The 20,915-nt window shown below is 40.6% G+C and overlaps 3 protein-coding genes across 3 annotated transcripts; all 3 read right to left on the bottom strand.

Annotated features, from left to right (window-relative positions):
* Nucleotides 1–119: 119 nt before the first annotated feature.
* On the bottom strand, nucleotides 120–5,148 carry LOC137966055 (uncharacterized). Its single transcript, XM_068812516.1, has 3 exons — nucleotides 4,939–5,148; nucleotides 3,327–3,495; nucleotides 120–3,192 (listed from the first exon to the last, which is right to left on the bottom strand). The coding sequence occupies exons 1-3, from the start codon at nucleotides 5,050–5,052 to the stop codon at nucleotides 167–169; spliced, it is 3,309 nt and encodes a 1,102-aa protein (XP_068668617.1). The 5' UTR covers nucleotides 5,053–5,148; the 3' UTR covers nucleotides 120–166.
* Nucleotides 5,149–9,811: 4,663 nt separating this feature from the next.
* On the bottom strand, nucleotides 9,812–13,468 carry LOC137966385 (BTB/POZ domain-containing protein At3g22104-like). The gene is made up of 3 exons (XM_068812971.1): nucleotides 13,035–13,468; nucleotides 10,629–11,720; nucleotides 9,812–10,468 (listed from the first exon to the last, which is right to left on the bottom strand). Exons 1-3 carry the CDS (start codon nucleotides 13,089–13,091, stop codon nucleotides 10,010–10,012), a joined length of 1,608 nt encoding a protein of 535 aa, XP_068669072.1. The 5' UTR covers nucleotides 13,092–13,468; the 3' UTR covers nucleotides 9,812–10,009.
* Nucleotides 13,469–15,923: 2,455 nt separating this feature from the next.
* Nucleotides 15,924–17,935, bottom strand: LOC137966650 (scarecrow-like protein 32). Its single transcript, XM_068813335.1, has one exon. The coding sequence runs from the start codon at nucleotides 17,677–17,679 to the stop codon at nucleotides 16,288–16,290; it is 1,392 nt and encodes a 463-aa protein (XP_068669436.1). The 5' UTR covers nucleotides 17,680–17,935; the 3' UTR covers nucleotides 15,924–16,287.
* Nucleotides 17,936–20,915: the final 2,980 nt, after the last annotated feature.

The raw sequence follows: 20,915 nt of genomic DNA, 5'->3' as shown, positions 1-20,915 counted from the left end.
CAAGTTTCTTGAGCCTTATTTTTAATGAAATATCAAACCTCTGAATGGCTTTTTTAAAATACTTTCAAGGGGCTGATTTTAATTATCATTATTAAACAACTTAACCAATCAAACCCTACTCACTTTTTCCAAAAAAAAGTACTATTTACAAAAAATTCTAACTAAATTAAGATGCCAACGAATTGAGTTTCTTCTCAAGCTGTTTAGCTCGACGGAGGGCATGTAGCGCCTCAGTTTGCTTGCCAGCACGCTTCAGGTTAAGTGCCTGGGCTCTCTCCGTCTTAATCTGTTCTTCTAATTGACTTCTCTCTCTTTCTTCATTGGTCTTTTTACTAGCATTAACATTCAGTGTAGCTTGAGGAGTTTCTGTAGTCTGGATAACAATATCTGCATCTTGCCACCCAATTGACTTCAGAGCAGAAAGTAGTTGGGGATCAAGAAAATCCTCAACGGCCGCATCATCCACAGGACCCTTACCCATAGCATTAGAATCAAGTGCAGCCATTTCTTCCAACTGGGTCTCAATAGCCTTGGCCAATTCAGATTCTGCTTCAGATTCCTGAATCTTACCTTCCCTCCGCAGCTTAAGAGCTTGGCGCTTGTGAGCCAAGCATTGCTGCTGCAATTTGAGACGATCTCGGCTTGATATTGGTTTTTTATCCACATTTGTTTTGTTCTCTTGCATAACTGAGAAACTGCTAGCAACAGGAACTGTAATATCTTTATTGCTATGTACACTTGAATGTGTGTCATCTTGTTCTAAACTCTTCTCCAAAATCTTTGCTTGTCTTAGCTCTTCCCGGGCTTCTGCCAACTTCCCTTCCCTCTTCAAAGCAAGTGCTTTTCTCTTCTGAGCTAATATATCTTGTTGAAGAGAACCGTGATCCTTTTGAGAATTGGTTCCTTGATGGGCTTGAACTTCCTCAAGGGCTGGAAGTCTTTCTTCATGAGTTCCTGCTAACTCATCAGAGATCCTCCTTGACGATTTCTCCTCCTGACGATTCTCTGACCCTCTTGAATTCTCTTGCATGTCCAAAATACCTTTTGTTTCGGTAAAAGATATACTGTTGATACCTGAGTTTTCTTCACCCTCTGGTCTATGAATAGGTAAATGGGAAATTCCCCAATCCGAGGCCGTTAGTAAATCTCTGGTGACAATGGATTGGACTGCTTGAGATGAAACATCTTTCACCAAATTAAGGTTGTCCCGCTGACCTCTTTTTGCAATAGACTTATACTTGTCTTCCTGAAGTTGAAAATTATCAAGATTTACCCCACGAGACTGTTTACTAGTTTCCATTTCTTCCAAACTTGAATTAAATGGTTTTGCAAGCTCAGATTCTTTAGAATCCATATAAAATACCTCCCTTGCTGTCTCTTCTTGAATGTTCAAACGTCCAGTCCCACTTGTTGCATTGTCATTATAACCACCAGCTTTATCCATTTCAGCCATTTGAGCATCCAAGACCTTGGCCAATTTCAGTTCTTCCTCAGCCTCTTCTTGCTTCCCTTGCCTTCTTAAAGCAAAGGCCTTCCTCTTTATTCCCAAGAGCTCTCTCTGTAGCTCAGCCTTAGTTCTCCATGCCCTAATTGGGGTCTTAGATGGATCCTGTGTGACAGCAATTTCTACTTGTTCATCTTTTAGATAAGGCAACTTTTGTGATCCAACATTTTCTTCTTCCCAACCCATAGAATTTAATACTTGTAAGTATGCTGGGTCCTGGAGATCCTGCTCAGTTACATCTTCTTCCTCTTCTTTATCTTTATCCCCAAATACAAACTCATGATTTACTAGATCTGGTGTATTTTGCAACTCTTCCAATTGCAATTCGAGCACTTTTGCTTTCTTTAACTCTTCATCTGCTTCATCTAATCGTCCTTCTCTTCTTAGAGCCAAAGCCACCTTCTTCACACCTATAAGCTCCCTCTGGATCACCAATTTACTTTTCTGGGGTGCCAAATCCTTGATATTTGTCTTCACCAAAGGTGTTGATCTATTTCTGAATTCAGACTCTAAACCATTTCCGACACTGGTATTTGTCTGAGGTACAGATTGCATCTTTTCAAGGTCTTTTTCAAGTAATTTTGCTTTCTTCAGATGTGCCATTGCTTCTTCAACATCACCTGCTCGTTTCAGGTTCAGTGCCTCTCGTTTTAAGGAGAGAACTTCTCTTTGTAATGTTTCCTTGTCCACAGTTTGATCTGGTTCTTCATCCCAACCTACAGATTTTAAGGCTGATACCATCTCGGGGTCATTCAAATCTGCATCTGTTACTTCAAAATCATCATCAAAAGCAAGGTCAACTGGCATATTCCCCAGGTGGTTCAAGTCCATTGCTAAATCATTCTTGTAATCCATTGTAAAACCATCATGGGAACTCTTATTTTCATCCATACCACGAATAAGAGTGGACAACTCATCATCAGAACTTTCAGCATCAACCAGAAACTCCTCTTCCTCAATTTGTTTTTCTATAACTTTAGCCTTCTTCAGTTCTTCTTTTGCTTCAGCAAGCCTCCCTTCTCTCTTAAACATAAGAGCTTGTTTTTTATGAGCAAGCACTTGGGCCTTATTAGCTTCACTTGGTTTCTTCCCTGCTGCAGATCTTTGAGGGAATTCTTCGAGAAGATTTGATAACTCTCCTTCCAAACTCAGTTTGACTGGCTTTTTATCTGCATCAATCAGATCTGCCTCAGACCATCCAAGCTCTCTCAACTGGGCTCCCAATTCACCCTTCTCTCCCTTATTCTTTTGGGAAGATTTTTTAGTTTTAATTGCAGACTCATCATGGTCATCAATTATTTTCTGGGTACCACTCATACTGCTTGAAGATGAAGCCATTGCATTTCTACGACTCTTCCTCAATGCAGTCTCGAGGGCCACTGCTTGTCTCTCAAGCTCTTTACCTCTCTTAAATGCTTGTAGTGCCTCCTCACGTTTTCCTTCACCATTTAAGACTTTATACTTTTTCTTTTCTTCCAGTGCACGCTGATGCAGCTCCTCTGGGCTGCTAGATCCCATTTCATTTGTCAAATCAACAGTGGTGCTCTTTATGCCATCAACTGCTCTATTCTGGCTAAGAGCTTCTTCATGCACACTTGAAGAACTGCTAACTGTCCTATAGAGATCTGAATCTGAATCAGTCCGATTTAGAGCTTCATCCTCATTCTTTACACCCAATTTTGGACCGCCTGATAAAAAGAGACACATGGTGTTAAAAAGCTGAATGTAAAGTTGTCTCTCCTTTCAAAAGTATAAAGCATCAGTAGAATCACATAGTCACAAATAAACAATAGACCAAGTCACAGATAAACAATGGACCAACCTTTTCCAGCTCTTTTTCTGTGGCCATGTCGGAGTTCAAAACGTGCAGCTTCCTCAAGTCTCTTACAAGCATCACATATGCGAACTGCAAAATCTCCCTGGCCATGCAAAACCATCCTATGTATGGTGCAGTTGTTGCAAAATATTCCTCCACATCTTCGGCAGTGATGCTAGTTCCCCAAATATTGTTCATCATCAGGGAAAAAAAGAATAAGATAAAGACATACATGTCAAAAGATATGACATTATCAAATGAAAACGCCAACTACTTCCAGCTGAAAGTAGAAGGATCCAAATAAAGTAAAATGTAAAAAATTAACATGAAAAGGGCTATAGAATGCGTATTCTCATATAAGCAGTCTCTTCCTTCTGAGAATAATAGACACTGGTGAGCTGTGAAGGGAAGCCCTCTCACTAACCATGCAGAACATTTTAGCCACATCTTATTTGTAGTTATTCTTTTTATCTGTTTGGAAGATCATTTGCAAGTATCTTAGGCACTGCAGTTAAGATGTGTATGATGCCCTCACAAAAAGAAATCAATTAAAACACAGTAAAGTTGCCAGGGTACCCATTAAAAAGTATCACCCAAGCAGAAATTTAGTAAAGGGGAAAAGGCCTAGTAACATTTTTCCAATGAAAATGCAAAACTTGCATTAAGAAATCCTTGACAATCGGGTCAGGAATTGCCTTATGTAAATAAAACTGAATACAATGTGTCAAAAAATAAGTAAACAAAATCAAATCAATCCAAGTCGTACATCTAGTCCACATCACTGCAACACAAACCATGTGATTCAAGAAAAAAGACCAATCTTTACATACATCAATTTGGTGGATTTAGCTGCATCTCCAAAATGTTATATTTGATAAAGGAATATATTTTTCCTGGTGTACTAAGATAGGCATGAACAAGTAGCTTCTTATTCATATACATTAACCAAGTAAATGTGGATGTTTAAGTCAAACACTAAGCACGGTTTCAGATAAACAAACTTCAGAACAAGTTAACTAATATGACAACAGATTTGCATATAAATGTTAAAAATTGAAGTGCTATACAAGTGTGAACCAGTGGGGTGAGTAAGAATAGAAGAATTGCTCCTAATAAAAGTGGATATCAGAACTCTCCATTAAAACAGCAAGCACAATACACCATCCGACAAGATGGAACAAAACATGGTAAAATATTTGAGTATGTTACGTATTGCCAGTACAATTATGAATTTTATTCTTCTTAAGCTGAAAACTTTTCCAAATTGTACAATATGAAGGGAAACCTGCCTGACACACACACACAAAAAAAAAAAAAAAAAAAAAAAACATTTCTGCTAGTGGTTAACTCTATTTCTCATTCTTTTCAATAAAATTTCCCCGTTGCCCCAACTAAAATTTTTAGCAGAAAAATGAAACAGTTGTCAATGGTGGTCCTCGGTCAAGGGGAAGGAGAGAACAATAACAGCTACAAAATCCAAGCAAGAACCAGATCAATCCCGAAAGCTACATGTGAATAAATTATCAAATACAGAATTCATCCATCCGGGTATCGGGGAGATTGACGATATAAAGATAAGGGAACCGGTTAATCGGATGGGGAGAAAGAAAAATCATACCTTCCGGTTGAAAAAGGTGAACTGAGACGCACATCCCTGACAATGAGACGCGTCGATCACCCAAGCGGCGCCTCGCATCGATGGTTTGGGTGGTAATCCGATCTTCTCCAACATCTTCTCTCGCGAGCAAAATAATTGTGCAGGAATCAAAGTAAAAAAAAAGTTAATGGACTCAGAAACTGCGTCTCCTGTCAAAGTCTCGAAGGCAAACTACAGAGGAAATCAGTCTCCAAGAAAAAATGATCCACTAGAACTTAAATTACAACAGCCGCCTAGGCATTTTGGTCAATTGACGGAGAGGTTCCAAACTAAATCATATTTCATCACAGCAAACCGAATCACCAATACCTTTTCTTTTTCGTACCAAAGTACTTGGTTTTGTGTGTTTTATTCATAACTTTATCTCCTAGAAGCAGTAAACTTGATCTAAAGGCCTAAATTGGGCACTCTTAAAAAACAAAAGACTATGTGTGCTATTAGCTCTCATTACACAATACCTTTATTTTAGCATATTTAACCTTCTTTGAGCATCAACCATATTACTCTAGTGTTGGTTCTACTATACCTGGTCTCAACCCATTTATAGATATTGGCAAGACCAGACTACTTTCCCTCACAACCACTGAAGGAATCACTATTTGAGTCACCTTCGTAATGGCCGACTAGTCACTTGTGTAGTCTCCTGATTTTGGGGTCAGTACGTCCCCTTCTTCTCCTATTGTTTTCGGCCCACATTATGATGATAGGCCAATTCTCATTTAGAAATCTACATGTTCTTACCAACAATCAAAATCTACGTCCTCTACTTCTCATCTTAGATCTCTTTGCAAAAAATAGATATGATTGTGTTATGGTCCTGGGGTTAAATACCTATGTCTTCCGCTCGTAACAGGCCGGTTTTTTGGGTAGTATTGGCTAAGTGGTTAACATTTGGTATCAGAGTAGGCGCTACAGCCCGACTTCGAGTCCCCTCGTGCGCAGGTGGACCGCATGCCCCTGGCGGGGAGCCGTAAGGGAGTATGGGCTCCTGACCCAGTCCCCGTTGTTGTGTTAAGGCTGTCGTGGTCGTCGGCTCGGGAGGGCGGGGTGTACTGTTATGGTCTTGGGGTTAAGTACTTATATCTTCTACTCCTAACAGGCCGGTCTTTTGGATAGTATTAGCTAGGTGCTTAACAGATTGAGTGTAAATCTCAAGAGACCCCCTATAGATCCAATTGCAAAATAGTGTGTTGAATCTAGCGACGATGTAGAAGTAGAAAAAAATTTATTGGTTGGTTAGTAGCCTAATTTACCTCATTGTGACTAGGCTTAATATCTCTTTTGTCGTAAGCGTTGTTAGTTAGTCCATGCATCAACCTTAGTTTTCCCATTGGCACACTTCAAAAAAAAATTCTTCATCATCTTAAGAAAAAATCGTGTCAAAAGATTATTGTATAAATGTCATGGATATATTAATATTGACGGTTTTATATATGCAAATTGAGTAGGTTCTCTTAATAATAGGAAATTGGTTTCAGGTTATTAAACAATGGTGGATGATAATTTTGTAACTTGGTGCAACAAGAAATAAAATGTGATGGCAAGAAGAAGCACAAAAGCAGAATATCATGTCATGGCCTATACATTGATTGAAATGTTATAGTTGAAATCTTTGTAAAAAAAAAAAAACAGTTTTCCTATTACTACTATTATGCAACTCCATCATGACGACCAAGTAACTATTCACATAACAACTAATCCGTTTTTTCATTAAAGGACCAAACACATCAAAATTTATTGTCACTTTGTTTGAGAGAAGCTATAAGCTAGAATTATTGGCATGCATTATATTCCCTCTAAGAATCAACTTGTTAACTTTTTTACTAGAGCAATTGCAAGCAGTCATCTTCATAGTTCGTGTTCCAAGCTATGTGTTTTTTAGGTTTTTCCATTAACTTGAAAGAGAGTGTTAAAGATCAATTTATACTCTTGTGTACTTTGTTTTAATTACACTTCCTCTTGTATTAGGAACTTTTATTATTTATTCTTGGCAATGCTAGATGAAGCAGATTGCTCGACCTAATTGAGTCTCCAGCCTTAGACATTCATCTTTTTCCCTTTGTTCTCTCTCTCTCTCTCTCACACTTCCCTCTCTTAGTGCTTGGACTAACCCAATGTTAGTAATGTGCTAACATACTTGAGCCTATTTGAATAAAATGGTGTTTCATAGTTATTACAAATTAAAATGCATAATATTTAATATGAGGTGATTCTACAAGTTGTATGTGCATAAAAAAATGTTACTCTTTGTGCAACCCATGTCTAATTTAAAAAATCTTGTGAATTAACTAGAGAGGTAGGTTGTGTTAAGATTTGTTTCTGACAACGAACGAACCGACGAAACTCTTACATAATGCGTTGAACCGGTTGACGGCACAACGTTCTCACGGTGGAGGACGAAACCACCACTATCTCATGGGATTAACGAAACAGTCCAAATCACCAAACGAGAGAGAGCGTTGAGCTCTCTAGTTTCTTGACGAACACGATGAACACGAGAGACTAACGATAAAATTTTTCCATTGGGGTTTTTTCCCCTTTCATTATGTATTTAAGTTTTAGGTTTTCCTGTTACAAAATGGCCCATGGGCCCAATACAATATCACCCATCCCCTTAAGCCTAATCTAATAATCGTATGTACATAACCTAAATTATATAATAATTATGAACATAAATTATATCTAATATATATTTTAACATATAGGTTGGTCTCATTGAACCTAATAAGTTAATTTTAAAAATATAAATAAAAAATAACAATTAGGGAGAACCGTCTCCCCTCGTCTACATGGAGGAGGAGAGAAAGGGGTAGAACCCTGTCCCTTGGGAACGGATCCTAACCCTCTTGGCCCTCAACCATTTAAAACTTTCACAAGATCGAGTGAAGATTGGAAAGCCATCCCAAGCAGGTGATCAAAGAAAGGCCGAAGAATCCTGCTTTCGACCCACTTTGATCCAAGTTAGAGATAAGAGTCATTTCTTATTTTCCAATTTATTGCAGCCCAGGGACTCCATCCATGTGAGCAGGACAATGTTAACATTTGACTGGTTTTTTTTCCGAATCCAAGCTCTGACGAAGACGATTCAAATATCTTACAATGACAAGAAAATGATTAAATAAAATCTGGTTTTAGAGCGTGGGAGAAGGAGCCGAGCATTTCCTCCCGAGGCAAAGAATCGGAATAGAACCAATCTCCTTCTCGGATTTGGAGTAGACCTCAAGACACAATAAATGCCCTTCTACTTCTCCTTCTTTGCTTGCACGATGGCGGCGAGAAACACTATGCCACGTTGCCATGCCCAACGTCTCCTCTTCTTCCTCTTTCCATTAATGCATTTACGTCACTGCACTGCTCTCGAGCGAATCCCAGAGGACTCCGACAGTGTCATTCACATGGCCCTTTCTCTTTTCTTTCTTTACGTTCTGAGCCTCTGTTAGTCTTGACCCATCTCATCTTTTTCTTTTACAGCCTTAAAGTTGTTGTTTTGCTTCCTGTAAGGAAAAAGGCGCTGGTGGCTTGGTCAGTTGGGGTCCACTTACCTCTGGCGTAGCAATAGCATATCATCGCTGGCCAGGCCAGATTGATCGAACATTCATCTTCTCCCAGATTCGGTTTTGCTTCTTTCTTGTTTTTCTTGGGAACCCTGTTTCTTTCGTGTATTTACGCGTTCTTGCTGCTGCAAAATCAAGGACTTGACCTATCTTTAAGTTAATGGAGTTATAGAAAATTAGAAGTACTCTGCAATTAGTCAATGGGTGCCGTTTATCGAGGTCTTGCTTCAGAGCCTCAGCTTGCTTACAGAAGAAGAGTGTCCATTGAGAGGGGTTCTCAAGCTTATTTAAGTATAGGTCTGTGATTCTCATTTGAAGGTTGGAGGATCTTTTGGGGTTTGATTAGTTCTCTTCACAAGCTTTCACGAGAAACCCATTTGGGAATTCACAGAAAAGCCAACTGAAAACAGGAGATGACAGAGATAATAAGTACCCGATTCCCCGAATCTGAGGGTACTGCTCAGGCTTTCACTCAAAATTCATCATCCTCAGACACCCAGAAATGCCTTCACATCTTCCATGAGACGTCACTAAGAAACAAAATAGTTAAACCACTCTTTATCTGGTTGGATCCACCTGCAACAGCCTTCAGAAAATTTTAGTAAAAGAAGAGGAAACTAAAACCAACAAGCTTCGCTGGTACGAAACACCCATATCATATCCATCTTATTAAAAAAATGCGAATAGTATTTGATTAATCGTCTGTGTTTTTTAGTGGAAGCAACGAGCTGTTGGTGGTTGGTTTGGCTCTATTCGATTTTGTTTAGTATAGCAACTGGACAGTTTTGTGAAGCCTCCGTGGGTAGCTTCTATTTTGTTGTGTATCGCGCCATTAAAGGCAGCTCGACCTTCGGGGTCCTGCAATCCCACTCACCTCGCGTGCCCTTTGCCGCAATGCACGACCGAGGCGACCCCGCAGAAATGTTTGTTTCCTGCATTAAATGACTCGTTCTTCGATCTTCGTCTTTTCCAGAACCAGACACTTCTAATGACCCAGAAACCTTTCCCCATCTTTTATTTTGGTGACAGAAACAGAATCCGTTATGGGTTTGGAGAATTTCAATTTTCATACTTCACCGATAGAAAAACGAACAATTTTTGCAGATATGATTGAATTTACAGATTTGCTGATAATTTGCTCGTCTTCTGTAGCTTATACTCGCTTTCTCTGTTACTGAAAAGAACATGTCAACTGGCACTTGCATTGAAAAGCCATTTCTCGATATGAGGAGCACAAGGCGTTGTTAAAAATCTCGATCGACTGACAAAACTTTCCCACTTTTTCGTTATCAGTGATACATACAAGGCACCAACTTCTCACATTGTCATCAACGAAAGAGACGGATCAAGGTGTTGCTTTTAATCACTTTCATTCCTCAAAAGTAAGAAAAACGGCTTATAAATACAGAGCACAATTTCTTACACTGTACAAGAAAGATGTGTGAAGAAAACCTGCTGACAGATAACTAATTTTTTCATTAGGAACATAATTTGGGCAATGATCTTGGATTTCCAGGACTTGGTAATCTTGACTTCATGATTTTTGCCATCTGAACCTGCATCTTTCTGCAAATTTTCTCTAATTCCATGACCCTCCATTGCATCCCTTGCAAATGTGCTTTGAGGTTTTCATTCTCTGTTGACTGATCAAGTTTTTTGGCGTAGAGAATGACCTGATCACCATCATAGTTGCCTGCTTTCTCCATGGTGGGTTTGCTTATGAAACTACATGGAGTATCATGAACAGGTTTGAGAGGATCTACATCTTGCAGCAAGTTTTTGAGCTTGGACTGTTGAGACATGAGTGCTTCAAGTGCAGTTCTTGGTGGGAGCTTTGGGTTTTGGGCAAGATGCCTGCAAACCTCTGTTGATAGTTTTTCATAGTTCAACACACTACAGATCTTTACCTTGTCTTCTTCAGATAATCCAGAGTGAACCTGTCAAAATTAAACACAATCTCGTTTAGGCTAACCATGCTAGAAAGATCAATATAGGCACCATTTCCATCAGAAGAGCTTCTATCCAACATTTAGGGAACAGGATAACAAGTAAACCAGTAACTCAAATTATAAGAAAAGTGCCATGCAAAGATAATACCTCTAAATACATGTCAACAGCCCGGTAAATCTTATCGTAAGAATCTCTTGCCCCATCTGGTAAGGCCATAGCAAGAGCAATAAACTTTGATGCCTTCAATCTAGAATCTGGCGCCACTTCGGCAATGTACATGTCCATCAAGGCCCCTACTCTTTTCAATCGAGATGAAGAAGCTCGAAAGCCGCTACATAGGAAAGACTTCAAAAATCTCAAGACCAAGTTAACATCATAAAGAAAGCCCATCCCAACGGGAGCAGGAACAAGCAGATTGTCCAATGTGGCTTGATCAAGCTGCGATCCAATCATATTCTCAAGCTTGTTCTTGCAGCACTTGTTTACATTTACATTTGACACAACTCGGAGCACACCAAACAATCCCTTGCACGAAATAGAGTTTCTATCAAGCAAAAAGAGCAGATCCACTATAATCTCTGTAGCTTTGCACTTCTCATTGTTTTCGGCGCAGGAGACTTGTGATTTGAGGTAGTAGAAGAGGAATCTACTGATAGTTTGGTGATCTAATTTATGGGAAATCATGCTTTTGGCCAACATTTCGATGATGTTAGAGTTGAATACGACAAGGTCATCAAACCACCAAGCTCTGTAGAGACTTAATTTGGTGCTCTCGCTGCTTCTGGTATCACAAGAGAAACGGAACCCGGTACTATCTGGTGAGGAACTAGAAGGACTTGTCTCACTAGCTGAAGTAATTCTCAACACAACAGAATCCAAGCATTTCTGGAAGAGCTGAGAAGAATTCGCCAACGGAGATAAGCTCTCACACTGTTTCAACAATACCAGGAGATCTGCCCAACTCCAAAAAGCAATCCCTTCAAGAGACTTCTCAATCTGCTCGATTAAGTTGTTAGGAGAAACATCTTCTGTCATTTCCATGTAGTGGGCAATGGAGTGAAGAAGACAGGCATTGAGAGGAGTTACTTCAACTAGTCCATTGTTGTAACAGAACTGTGCCATGAGCTCAAAAGCCTCCGCCCCTCCGGGTAGCTCATGAAATATTATTTTCAGGTTTGACGTTGATCTTGATTTACCGAACAGTTTTCTTAATTTTCCCGAGTAAGAGCAGAGTACTACCTGGACAATAATCCCAATGAGCAAGAGTTGGTTTCAGCAACCACAACAACAAAATCTAATAGAAAATCAGCAGATTTTGTTCTGTTTACTGGCAAATAAACGAATAATGAGAAATCAATTTCCTATCATTTTCATTTCATCAACAGCATTAAATTTTTTGGAAACAAACATGAAGCCATGAAAGAGCACAGCCAATCATCACCCAATTCTAAAAACATGAAGGTGAGATGTCTTTATAAGTAATAAAACAGGATTACTGATGGTCCTCCTGAAATGGGTGAATAGAGCAAAAGCGACAACCACCACGAAAGGAATACAATCTGGCTAATCCAATTCCCCAGACAAAAAAGGTAAAATCGACAAACAGGAAGGGAAGCATTAAATTGACATTAAATCATCAATCAATGAGAAGAAGAAGAAAAGAATCTTAACCTGTCATTTCTGCAGGGATGAACAGTGACTGCGAAGAGCAACAGAAAACCAAAAACTTTTTTTTTTATGTGGGTGGGGATGCGCTTAACAAAAGAAAATATTGGGAACTGGAGGAAATCGGGGCAGAGGAGAGAGACGAAGAGTCTGGGAAGGAGAACATCTGAGCGCATGGAAGAGCTGAAAAAGCACCCAGAATGTAGCAGGCCGGAGACTCGAGAAATCACTACGATCTGCATTGATGACCACAATTAAGCTAAAAAGCAGATCAAAACCAAACATCAGTCATCGCAGATGCCATAACCTCAAAAAGGATTAAATAACAAAAATAGGAACCATCAGAAACATCGGTAAATAAACATCCCACTCGAAGGAAACAGATTACTTCACCAATCAATCACCAATGTGCGAAATACAGAAAGACTAACAGAGTACCATTGACATAATTATTTCGTCGTCAGTAGTCAGAGCGCGAACCGACAAAACCAACCAAACGAAAATGAGACCGAAATGAGAGAGCAGACTATACGAAGCAAAAGAGAAGAATGAACTGGAAAGAAATCCAGAAGAAAAAAGAAGAATGAATAACGAATACCCATTGCAGGGCTCGCGGCTTTGCCCACAATAAATCCATCATATTGAAATAAAAACAAACTTTTACAACGCTGAAAAGGAAGTTCATAATCAACCCAGAAAAAATAATAATAGAAAAATGAATCATCAATAAGAGAAGAAAGAAGATCAGCTCTCTAAAACAATACTTTCTTCCCGCCGAAACGCAGTCTAACGACTGAAACAAGCGGAATAAGAAGTTCCGAACAGAATAAACATTAGCATTAATAAAATATAATGGAATATGAAGCACCAAAACGAAGAAATCAGTACCTTGTCCACCAGGAACACCTCTTCGCCATTCACATCCACTTCCAGATCACACCCCATGTAGAATTCTAAAGAGGCGCAAAGTCGGGCAAGGAAAGAAAGAATCAAAGAAGAAAATCCCGTGAAATCCCCTCAGGACGTTGAATTCTAAAGAGGCGCAAAGTCGGGCAAGGAAAGAAAGAATCAAAGAAGAAAATCCCGTGAAATCCCCTCGGGACGCAAAAAAGATCAACTCTCTTGGATCAAACAAAGAAAGCGAATGATACAGACAGAGACCGGTGAAGAAAAGAGAAGGCATAAAGTCATATTCTCAGATGGGTATGAGGACAATCGCAAGAGAGTGTTTGTGCAGTCAAGGAAGAAAGAGAGAGATGAACCATGAAAGCAGAAAGGAAAGCAAACAGTTGTTAAACGACTGACATTCCTGCAAGCTCCGCTTTTTCTATTCCTGCCTGGTGCCAGTTTTATTATCTTATGCTTTTATAACCGCGCCCGAAGCTTGCAACTAACGCTTTTTTGCTGTCTACATGTAAATGCGTATGTATAACCTAATGCCCAGTTCCTTCCAAAGACCAAAAAGATAGTAAATCCCTTGTTTTGTGTACCTACTTCACAATTTGGATATATCAACAACCAAAAACAATACAGTAGAGGCCAGAAATGACCTCTTTATCGAATGGAAAATATCAAATGAAGAACAGGATAGAACGACAGCCTGACAATGGTCAATGCTGAAAAAATCTAGTTGGATTAGGTTGGATTAGTCTTCCTAAGCTTCTTCTATTTACCTGTCAAAGTTGTTTGAAAGCTGTCTCTAAAAAAAAGGATTATCAAATTAGACTCAATTCAATGCTTCCCACTTTCAGTTTCACTCCTTGTATCAAGTATTTAAGGGAGAGTTTACCACGCCCAGTCTCATGGAAGATGGAGATGAGCAAAGACGTGGGAAAAGGTAATCATTAGTTAATCAACTTTTTCATATTTCGATTGTCGCACTCTCTGCAAATCATGGAAGAGATACGGAAATTACCAAAATACCCGATCATTGTTCTCTTGTTGAAGCACTTTCATCTCGAGTTAATTCTTTTCATTCAAAAGCTTAAAAAGAGCAGTTTCCACTTTCCAATTTAGACAAAATCGCAGTCAATGTCGAACAGGTGAGAAATGACCAGAAGCCTTACCGTTGCTGGCCGTGCAGCTGCCTTAGGCCCAGCAAATTGTCCATCAAGTTTCAGAATCTGATCGGTCAATGCTTAATGCTCTATGCTCATGCCTTCTGACTCCAAATTCATCATTTAGAGCTCGCTTTTCTGGTCATCTACTGGAGAAATGAAACATTGCTCGACTTTATGTTGCTCGATCATCCATCATCTACAGATGGAAAATTAAAAAGAAAGAGAAAAGTTACGGTCTTATCTTTGATGCTAGGTCCCATCGAACCCAATTGACCATAGAAATTGGCTTGCGTAGTTTTTTATAGAAAAAGAGTAGCAAAAAGTTTTTTCTTGTGATCAACGAAAGCCGTCCCCCATGATAGGAGAAGGGGAGTCTGACAGAAGAGTTCATGGAAGGATGAGAAGTGCAGGTCCATCTTTTCTGGACAAAAAAGGGGAACCGTGATTCATTGCTTTCCAACTCATGAGGCATCGGCTACAGAAGAATGTGTGCCCAGTTTGAGAAGATAGGCTCCCCACGCTCTTCCTGATGCTCCTCTTTACCGCGACATTGCTGGTTCATTGATGCTTCCCTTTCCTTTTTCTCTGTTTTCTGTTCGCCACCATCCATAGTGCGTATGGATGGGCCCAATAACATGAAACAAATGTTAAATGGGCCTAAATCCAACCTGAATCCGATGGATCAAGTCCTGTCAGTCCAGAGACTGGACTCAGCTCGAGTCAAGGGAGACTCGTCTATTGTAAATTCCAATCGGAATCAGTTCCACCCGATTATAGGTTTGATTCAACGAGTTGAAAAACCTATCCCTGAAAAGGGCATTTGCCAGAGGAATCTGTTAGGGTTGGCTTAGCTTCTTGAGGACCAACCGTCGCATGTCCCGTCTTTGTCTTCCTTTTTGTTTGGACCCAACTCGAATTAGGGTCCACGGCTGGAACACTTGTACGCTCACGATTTGTCTTATCTTGGCCTGGTAGGTCATCCACATCACCTTCTGCATTTATCCTGCCAAGAACAGGACCTCCCAGGAACTAAATGTCAAATGAATCTGTATGGATTCGGTGGAAGATATTTAGGGTTTTTTGAAAGTGAGTGAGATCAGTATAACTTAGAATCTAGTTTTGAATTCACTCGTCTCGGTTACCACTTTCCATTTGATATTTCTTGAGTCGTGTATCAATAATGTGAGAAAAGGAACACCAGAGTCGTTCGTTTTTTTAGAATTTTTACATGATTGGATAGTTTTGATTCTTGTTTTTTTTTTTTTTTTACGAGAAGCAAATTTAAGAGTTACGATTTTCCGTCTTCGAAGTGAAAATGAAAGAAATTATGGATTTTTATGACTAATTTTCACAGTAGATGAAATTGAATCGGGATTCAGACTGAAGCAGCCTGGACTCGAGTCGAATGGAGGATGATTCGCCGTAATAGAAAGTGGCTAGTCTCACTCTTTGATCCATGCTGTGGATACCTCAACAAATGTTGGCAGTAGTCTCTCCGGTATGATATTTCCTCAAACTTCATCAACTAGATTTGGATTTTCAGCTTCTAGAGAGCTAATTTACCAGCAGCAAGTAGAAAGCTAGTGGGAATCTCATAAATTTGATGAAGATGCTTCTCATTTTTGAGTTCTTTGTAGTGAGTTCATGGAAACAAATCAATCTACTAGTCACAGCTCTCGGAAGTAAGGAAGCATTTTGGCACCAAGCAAAGCAGAAGTTAATGTGGTTTTCAAGTCACTAATTACGTGTAAGTTTCAATCCAGAGTGATCATGAGCAAATCGATTTGGCTTTCTCACCACAAGGGCGAACTATGTACATTTTCTTCTCTTCTCTGCTCTCATGTGAACAAAGAGCAAGTCTCTGTCTCTCACACATTGGATTCGCATGGGCATTATTCCTGCAATCTGTAAATAACAGCACGTCGTTGTTCATCTTTGTCTTGAGCTGATTCTGAGGAGGAAAAGTTAAGGTATTTTGTCACGTCTGCATCCCAGAAGAGGAGGAGAACTCACACGGCCGGAGACCATCTGATCAGCTCCGGCAGTCTCACCGTTACGTCTCTGGTACCGCGAAGCTTAATTTACTCTTCAAATCTGCAGGGAGACCAAGCTGTTGCAAAGACGGAGTTATGACCTTTCCATGTGAGGACAAGCATGTCCTCCTCCCTCTTCATTCCCCAGCCGCTGGCATGTTCCTCCAGCAGGAACTTGACTTCGGCAAGAGTGTCTTCATAGAAGGGGAGACTCAAAAAATGGGCTTTCTTCATGCGTTGCACTAACCGGACACCGGATTCCAACCTCTCTATCCTCTGCAGCCCTTCGAAGCCGATGATGTTCTCGATCTTGTACCCTATTTCGGCCTCGTACTCCATTCTCTGGCAGCTATCCTTCGACAGGAACGTCTCCAGTGCATCGAAAGGTATCCAGAGATAATTGAAGCAGGTGGTGATTCTTGAGGTGAGGCTGGAAGAATCCAAATCCGAGTCCTCGTCCACCACTACAACGAGTTGAGGATTAAGGCTGCTAATCGTCTCTAGAAAACCATCACGGAGGGAGAGCTCGTGGTGGCCTGCTACGGGCTCGTCAGGCAGATAGCGGAGCCAGTTCTGGCAGTTCACTATCAAGGCCTCGTCGTCTCTGAGGTCCAGAAGATGAGGGTTCAATTGTTCTAATAGCAATTCGTAGGGGAAGATAGAGGGCTCCGCCGACACATTGTTGGACGTCGACGGAGGACATTCAATCACATGGAACTCGAACGGAACCTCTTTGGACTTTGCGAAATTGCTGAGACGCAGACCTACTTCTTCTATTGATACGTTGAGCAAAGGAGGGATCTGCGGCCTAATTGACGGCACAGTGATTCGAAGAGAAGGAGGACCTTCAGGTCTCTTGGCTAAGGCATGGATTAGTGTTGGCCACTGCATGCAGTGGGTGATGCTGAAATCCAAGATATGAGCCTTCTGGCACCCTTGAATTGCCTTGTAAATGACACTGTTTGATGCACAGAACCCAAACTGATGCCAGGGGATGAGATCTACATACCCAGCGAGCTCTGTCACAGTCAAGAATCTAGTCCTGTTCAGAAGGCTGGTTGCAGTGCTGGCACCGTGGAATCCCATGGCAGTGGGGCAAATCCTCGACGCCCTAGAGACGAGTGCTCTGAGAAACCAAGAACTGAGCCTCTGGTTAGGATCACCAGTTCCAGAAGCGACGTTGTTGAGGACCCACATGACCTGCTGCGCGAGGGTTAAATCGTTGTTTTCTAGGGCTCTCGCACAGTGGAGGAGGAGCTTCTCTATGCTGGCTCCATCGAGACTGCCGAGGGAGCCCTTGAGGGCTCCAGAGAGAGACCCTTGAAGGGTGTTGAATAGATTACGGTTTGGGAGAGAGAAGAGCGTCAGGTTGCTCCGGTGCTCAGTCTTCATGTCAGGGAGTAGCAGAAAGGTCGAATGTTTCTCCTCTCCTACGTGCATATAGGAAACCGGTTGAAGCTAATTGAAGAAGATGGTGAAGGGCGACTGTAATGGCGACCTTTGACACATGGCTGCCGAGGATTGGAGAGGTGGAGATTGAGATTTTGGGGATTTATCTTGTGGAAGATGTAGGCTACCAGTGTGGCTGTGGTGATGAGGTCAAGGAATTCATGGGCTGATTCTTGTTTTAAATGAATTTCTGAGAAGACTTGAGAGTGAGTTCTTACTTTGTTCCAGCTACACTATATATAACCTAGGCATCAAGAAGCAAATTCCCCATCCCGCAGCTCAGAAAGGAACCTCATATGCTCAAGCTGAAATGACAAGAAAACCTAGGTTTCCTCCATAGAATATTTCCTTTGTCTGGGTACCTAAAGAATTACAGTAATTCCTTTTGGAATGGCGGCCGTTATTCGTCATATTTTAAGGGTTAAAATACCTTACAATTTATCGAACCGCCTTCAAAAAAAAATTCCAGCAGGAAGAAGAAGAACAAAAAGTGAATTAAAATTTTTTCCCACTACTGTGTTGCTCTAATCTCTTAACGCTCGATAGAGCTTACAAACTTAAAAAACTCAACATTAGCTAAAAGAAGAAACGCAGCTTCTGCTTCTGCTTACTAATCTTGGTTCCATTCTAATCGTCTCTTCTGAGTTATATTTTATGCCGAGATGGTGTTCGCCGTTTTGTTGATTGGAGGATGGAAGGTAGTAAGTAGGTTAAAGAAGGTGTCTTTAGCCGGCCGCTCTTTTGTCATGATGAAGAAACTCCAGTTGATGACAAGTTCAATGCCATTAATTTAATCCATCGAGGCTTCCAGTAGAGTTTATGGGTCGATTGGAATCGCTGATTGCCATGAATTCATAGAGCTGAGACGAGCAAAGAGTTTGGTTGCTTGCGGCATGTCAATCCAGCACAAACAACAACTGGACATCTTTCCATGAGAACACTGTAAATCGGAAAAGGTCACTTCAATTCCTAGAAAGCAGACAACAAGAGTAGAAAAAGCTACCCAGTTGTGGGCATGAATCTGGAAACCCAAATCATTTCCATCACTACTTTCAGTCATCTCTTCTCTTCTCTTGAGCTTTCTCGCTGACACCCATGTGACTTTGAAGCCTATCTTCTCAGAAAGATCAGATTCATTGTCTTGAGAAGACAAACATTTCAGGACTCCATATGATCAAATCAAGCTTGCTTTATTGTTTAATTACCATTAATCTGATTCAGTCTGGATGAAGAAAAAGATTCCTGATCAATCTCAACTCATCTTAATCTAATTTCTTATGTAGTTGAAGCAATTACTAGCTTCCTTGTTAAGAACTGTCTAGGTCGTGAGACTTTTGCTGTCAATTGCAGAGTTACTCTTGCAGCTAAGTTACTAAGATCTAAGTGGGAAACAACAAAACATGTTAGTTTAAAAAAATTGTAATTAGTTGAGGCATCCTCCGGAAGGGACAGGGGTGCAGAAGCAAACAACACTAAAGCCTTAGGCCTCTCAATAAGTGCAGTAGGCATTAACATTTAGGAGATGCAACTGGACAGTGATAACATCACATTCCACAATGTAACAAAGGCTCACTTAATAAAATATGGACGAAACAAGGCATTGTGATTTTCACCCTGGCATCATCTTAGAGATTAAGATAAACCATCGGCTTTGTCGTTAAATAGATAATTAAGGAGAAGAAACAAACGCTACTCGTGCCACTTATGTTAAACAAACGAAGAGGCTGAACGAAGAACTTCCCTTGTCTTTTTTCTTGGCTTGCATTGATTGAGACGGAATGAGATGGAAGAGAATTTCTGCATGACCGTATTCTATTAAATGATCAAATTATCAAATGATGGAACGGTACCGAGTGTATCAATCATCGAACTCTCAACAAGTATTGAAGATGAGTCCTTGTGAATGTACCACCACAGTGTTAAGGAATAGTCCCACATGGATTAGTGAATATAAAGATTTTGAGTTTATTAGTTGGGAAAGAGGTTTTTTAAGTTGGTTTATCATTTTAGGATGTGTCTTGGACCCAACTTCACACACAAGGACCATGTTTCATTGTCTTTCAAATTATGAGGATGGAAGAACGAAGAAAATGAAATAACTATAAAAGATGAAACACAAGGTGACTATGAAGAGCACCTATTTTTTGTCTGCAATCAGCAGTCCACTACTAAGAAAAGCTCCAATGATGGGCTTACTACTTCCTAAAGCAATGGGCCACCAATGCTTAAAATAGGAAAAGAAACTGACCCACCAAAACGAAAATCACCGTTCAGATGTCAAAGGATAAGCTTGACGACGATCGAGCACCAGATATCTTGTAGGAAATCATTGCTGGGTTTACTGGAAAGGTATCGGATCTCACGAAAGCCTGAATAGTCCAGATTAATTTAACCCCTGACTTTCGTCCGAAGATGATGATGGTCTCCCACCATCGTCAACCATCGTCGTACTACTAGACACGGTGGAAAGAAAAGTCTTCTTCTTCTTCCGCAGAGGGTGATGCATGGTTCCGGTGCTCAAATGGCGTCCCTGGAACAGTATCTGCAACAGGTTAGGACAGTCTAAAGATGAATGATGGGGGGAAGCGTCATGTCATTTACCTACCTCACCTCATCTTACTGGTTGGAAATTAGAGAAATGGCTACTGATCCAAGAGAAAGCTAGATAAGGAAAACCAAATTTTCTGTTCTCAGATGGCTTCGAAGTGCTCTCCGCGTTGGTTTTGATCATTTCTGTTTTGTCTCTATATTTCTAGTTTCTGAGAGGATGGTAAGCAATTACTGAAGAAGCATCAACACAGGAGCAGAACCTGAAAGGTCATCCAGATATTTCTCTTCTTCTGGGTTTGAGGTCTGAAACCATTAGCACTTGTCTAGTGAGCATTACTGTTCGCTTTTATGATAGATCCAACGTTTCTGAATCTGGGAACAATCTTGTTGCCTCCATCACCTCATTTACTGAGTACCCAGTGTGATTATCAACCTGGCAGTGGTGTAGACCCACTGAGTGATCCCCAGCAAGCTAGCAACACCGATGATCCTCATCTTTGGCGACAAATACCATCCAGCAAAGCGAGGAATTCAGAAAGATAAATTTTAGAGTGTCAGAACGTGAACCACTAGTTTGAGCTTTTTCTTTCAGGAGTCCTATCTGCATCTGTAAGGACAAAAACACAGGCCACCTCCCTCGCTAGAAACCCAGAAGATTAATTGCCAGACAATGCCCT

The sequence above is a fragment of the Aristolochia californica genome, unplaced genomic scaffold (assembly GCF_029961685.1).
Source record: "Aristolochia californica isolate CCGP_79_NKW_82.1479 unplaced genomic scaffold, dmAriCali1.0.hap1 SCAF_5, whole genome shotgun sequence".
NCBI lineage: Eukaryota > Viridiplantae > Streptophyta > Magnoliopsida > Piperales > Aristolochiaceae > Aristolochia > Aristolochia californica.
The sequence above is the reverse complement of the archived record's forward strand: the minus strand, read 5'-3'. Positions and strand labels throughout refer to the sequence as shown.

Excerpts from the sequence above, each read along its gene's own strand:
- LOC137966385 (XM_068812971.1), bottom strand. The coding sequence starts at position 13,091 with ATGGGGTGTGATCTGGAAGTGGATGTGAATGGCGAAGAGGTGTTCCTG. Across the intron at positions 11,721-13,034 it reads AGGTGTTCCTGGTGGACAAG|GTAGTACTCTGCTCTTACTC; the intron begins GTACTGATTTCT and ends ATTATTGTCCAG. Across the intron at positions 10,469-10,628 it reads CTGTTGACATGTATTTAGAG|GTTCACTCTGGATTATCTGA; the intron begins GTATTATCTTTG and ends TAATTTTGACAG.
- LOC137966650 (XM_068813335.1), bottom strand. The coding sequence starts at position 17,679 with ATGCACGTAGGAGAGGAGAAACATTCGACCTTTCTGCTACTCCCTGAC.
- LOC137966055 (XM_068812516.1), bottom strand. The coding sequence starts at position 5,052 with ATGTTGGAGAAGATCGGATTACCACCCAAACCATCGATGCGAGGCGCC. Across the intron at positions 3,496-4,938 it reads TCACCTTTTTCAACCGGAAG|CATCACTGCCGAAGATGTGG; the intron begins GTATGATTTTTC and ends TTGGGGAACTAG. Across the intron at positions 3,193-3,326 it reads CAGAAAAAGAGCTGGAAAAG|GCGGTCCAAAATTGGGTGTA; the intron begins GTTGGTCCATTG and ends TCTTTTTATCAG.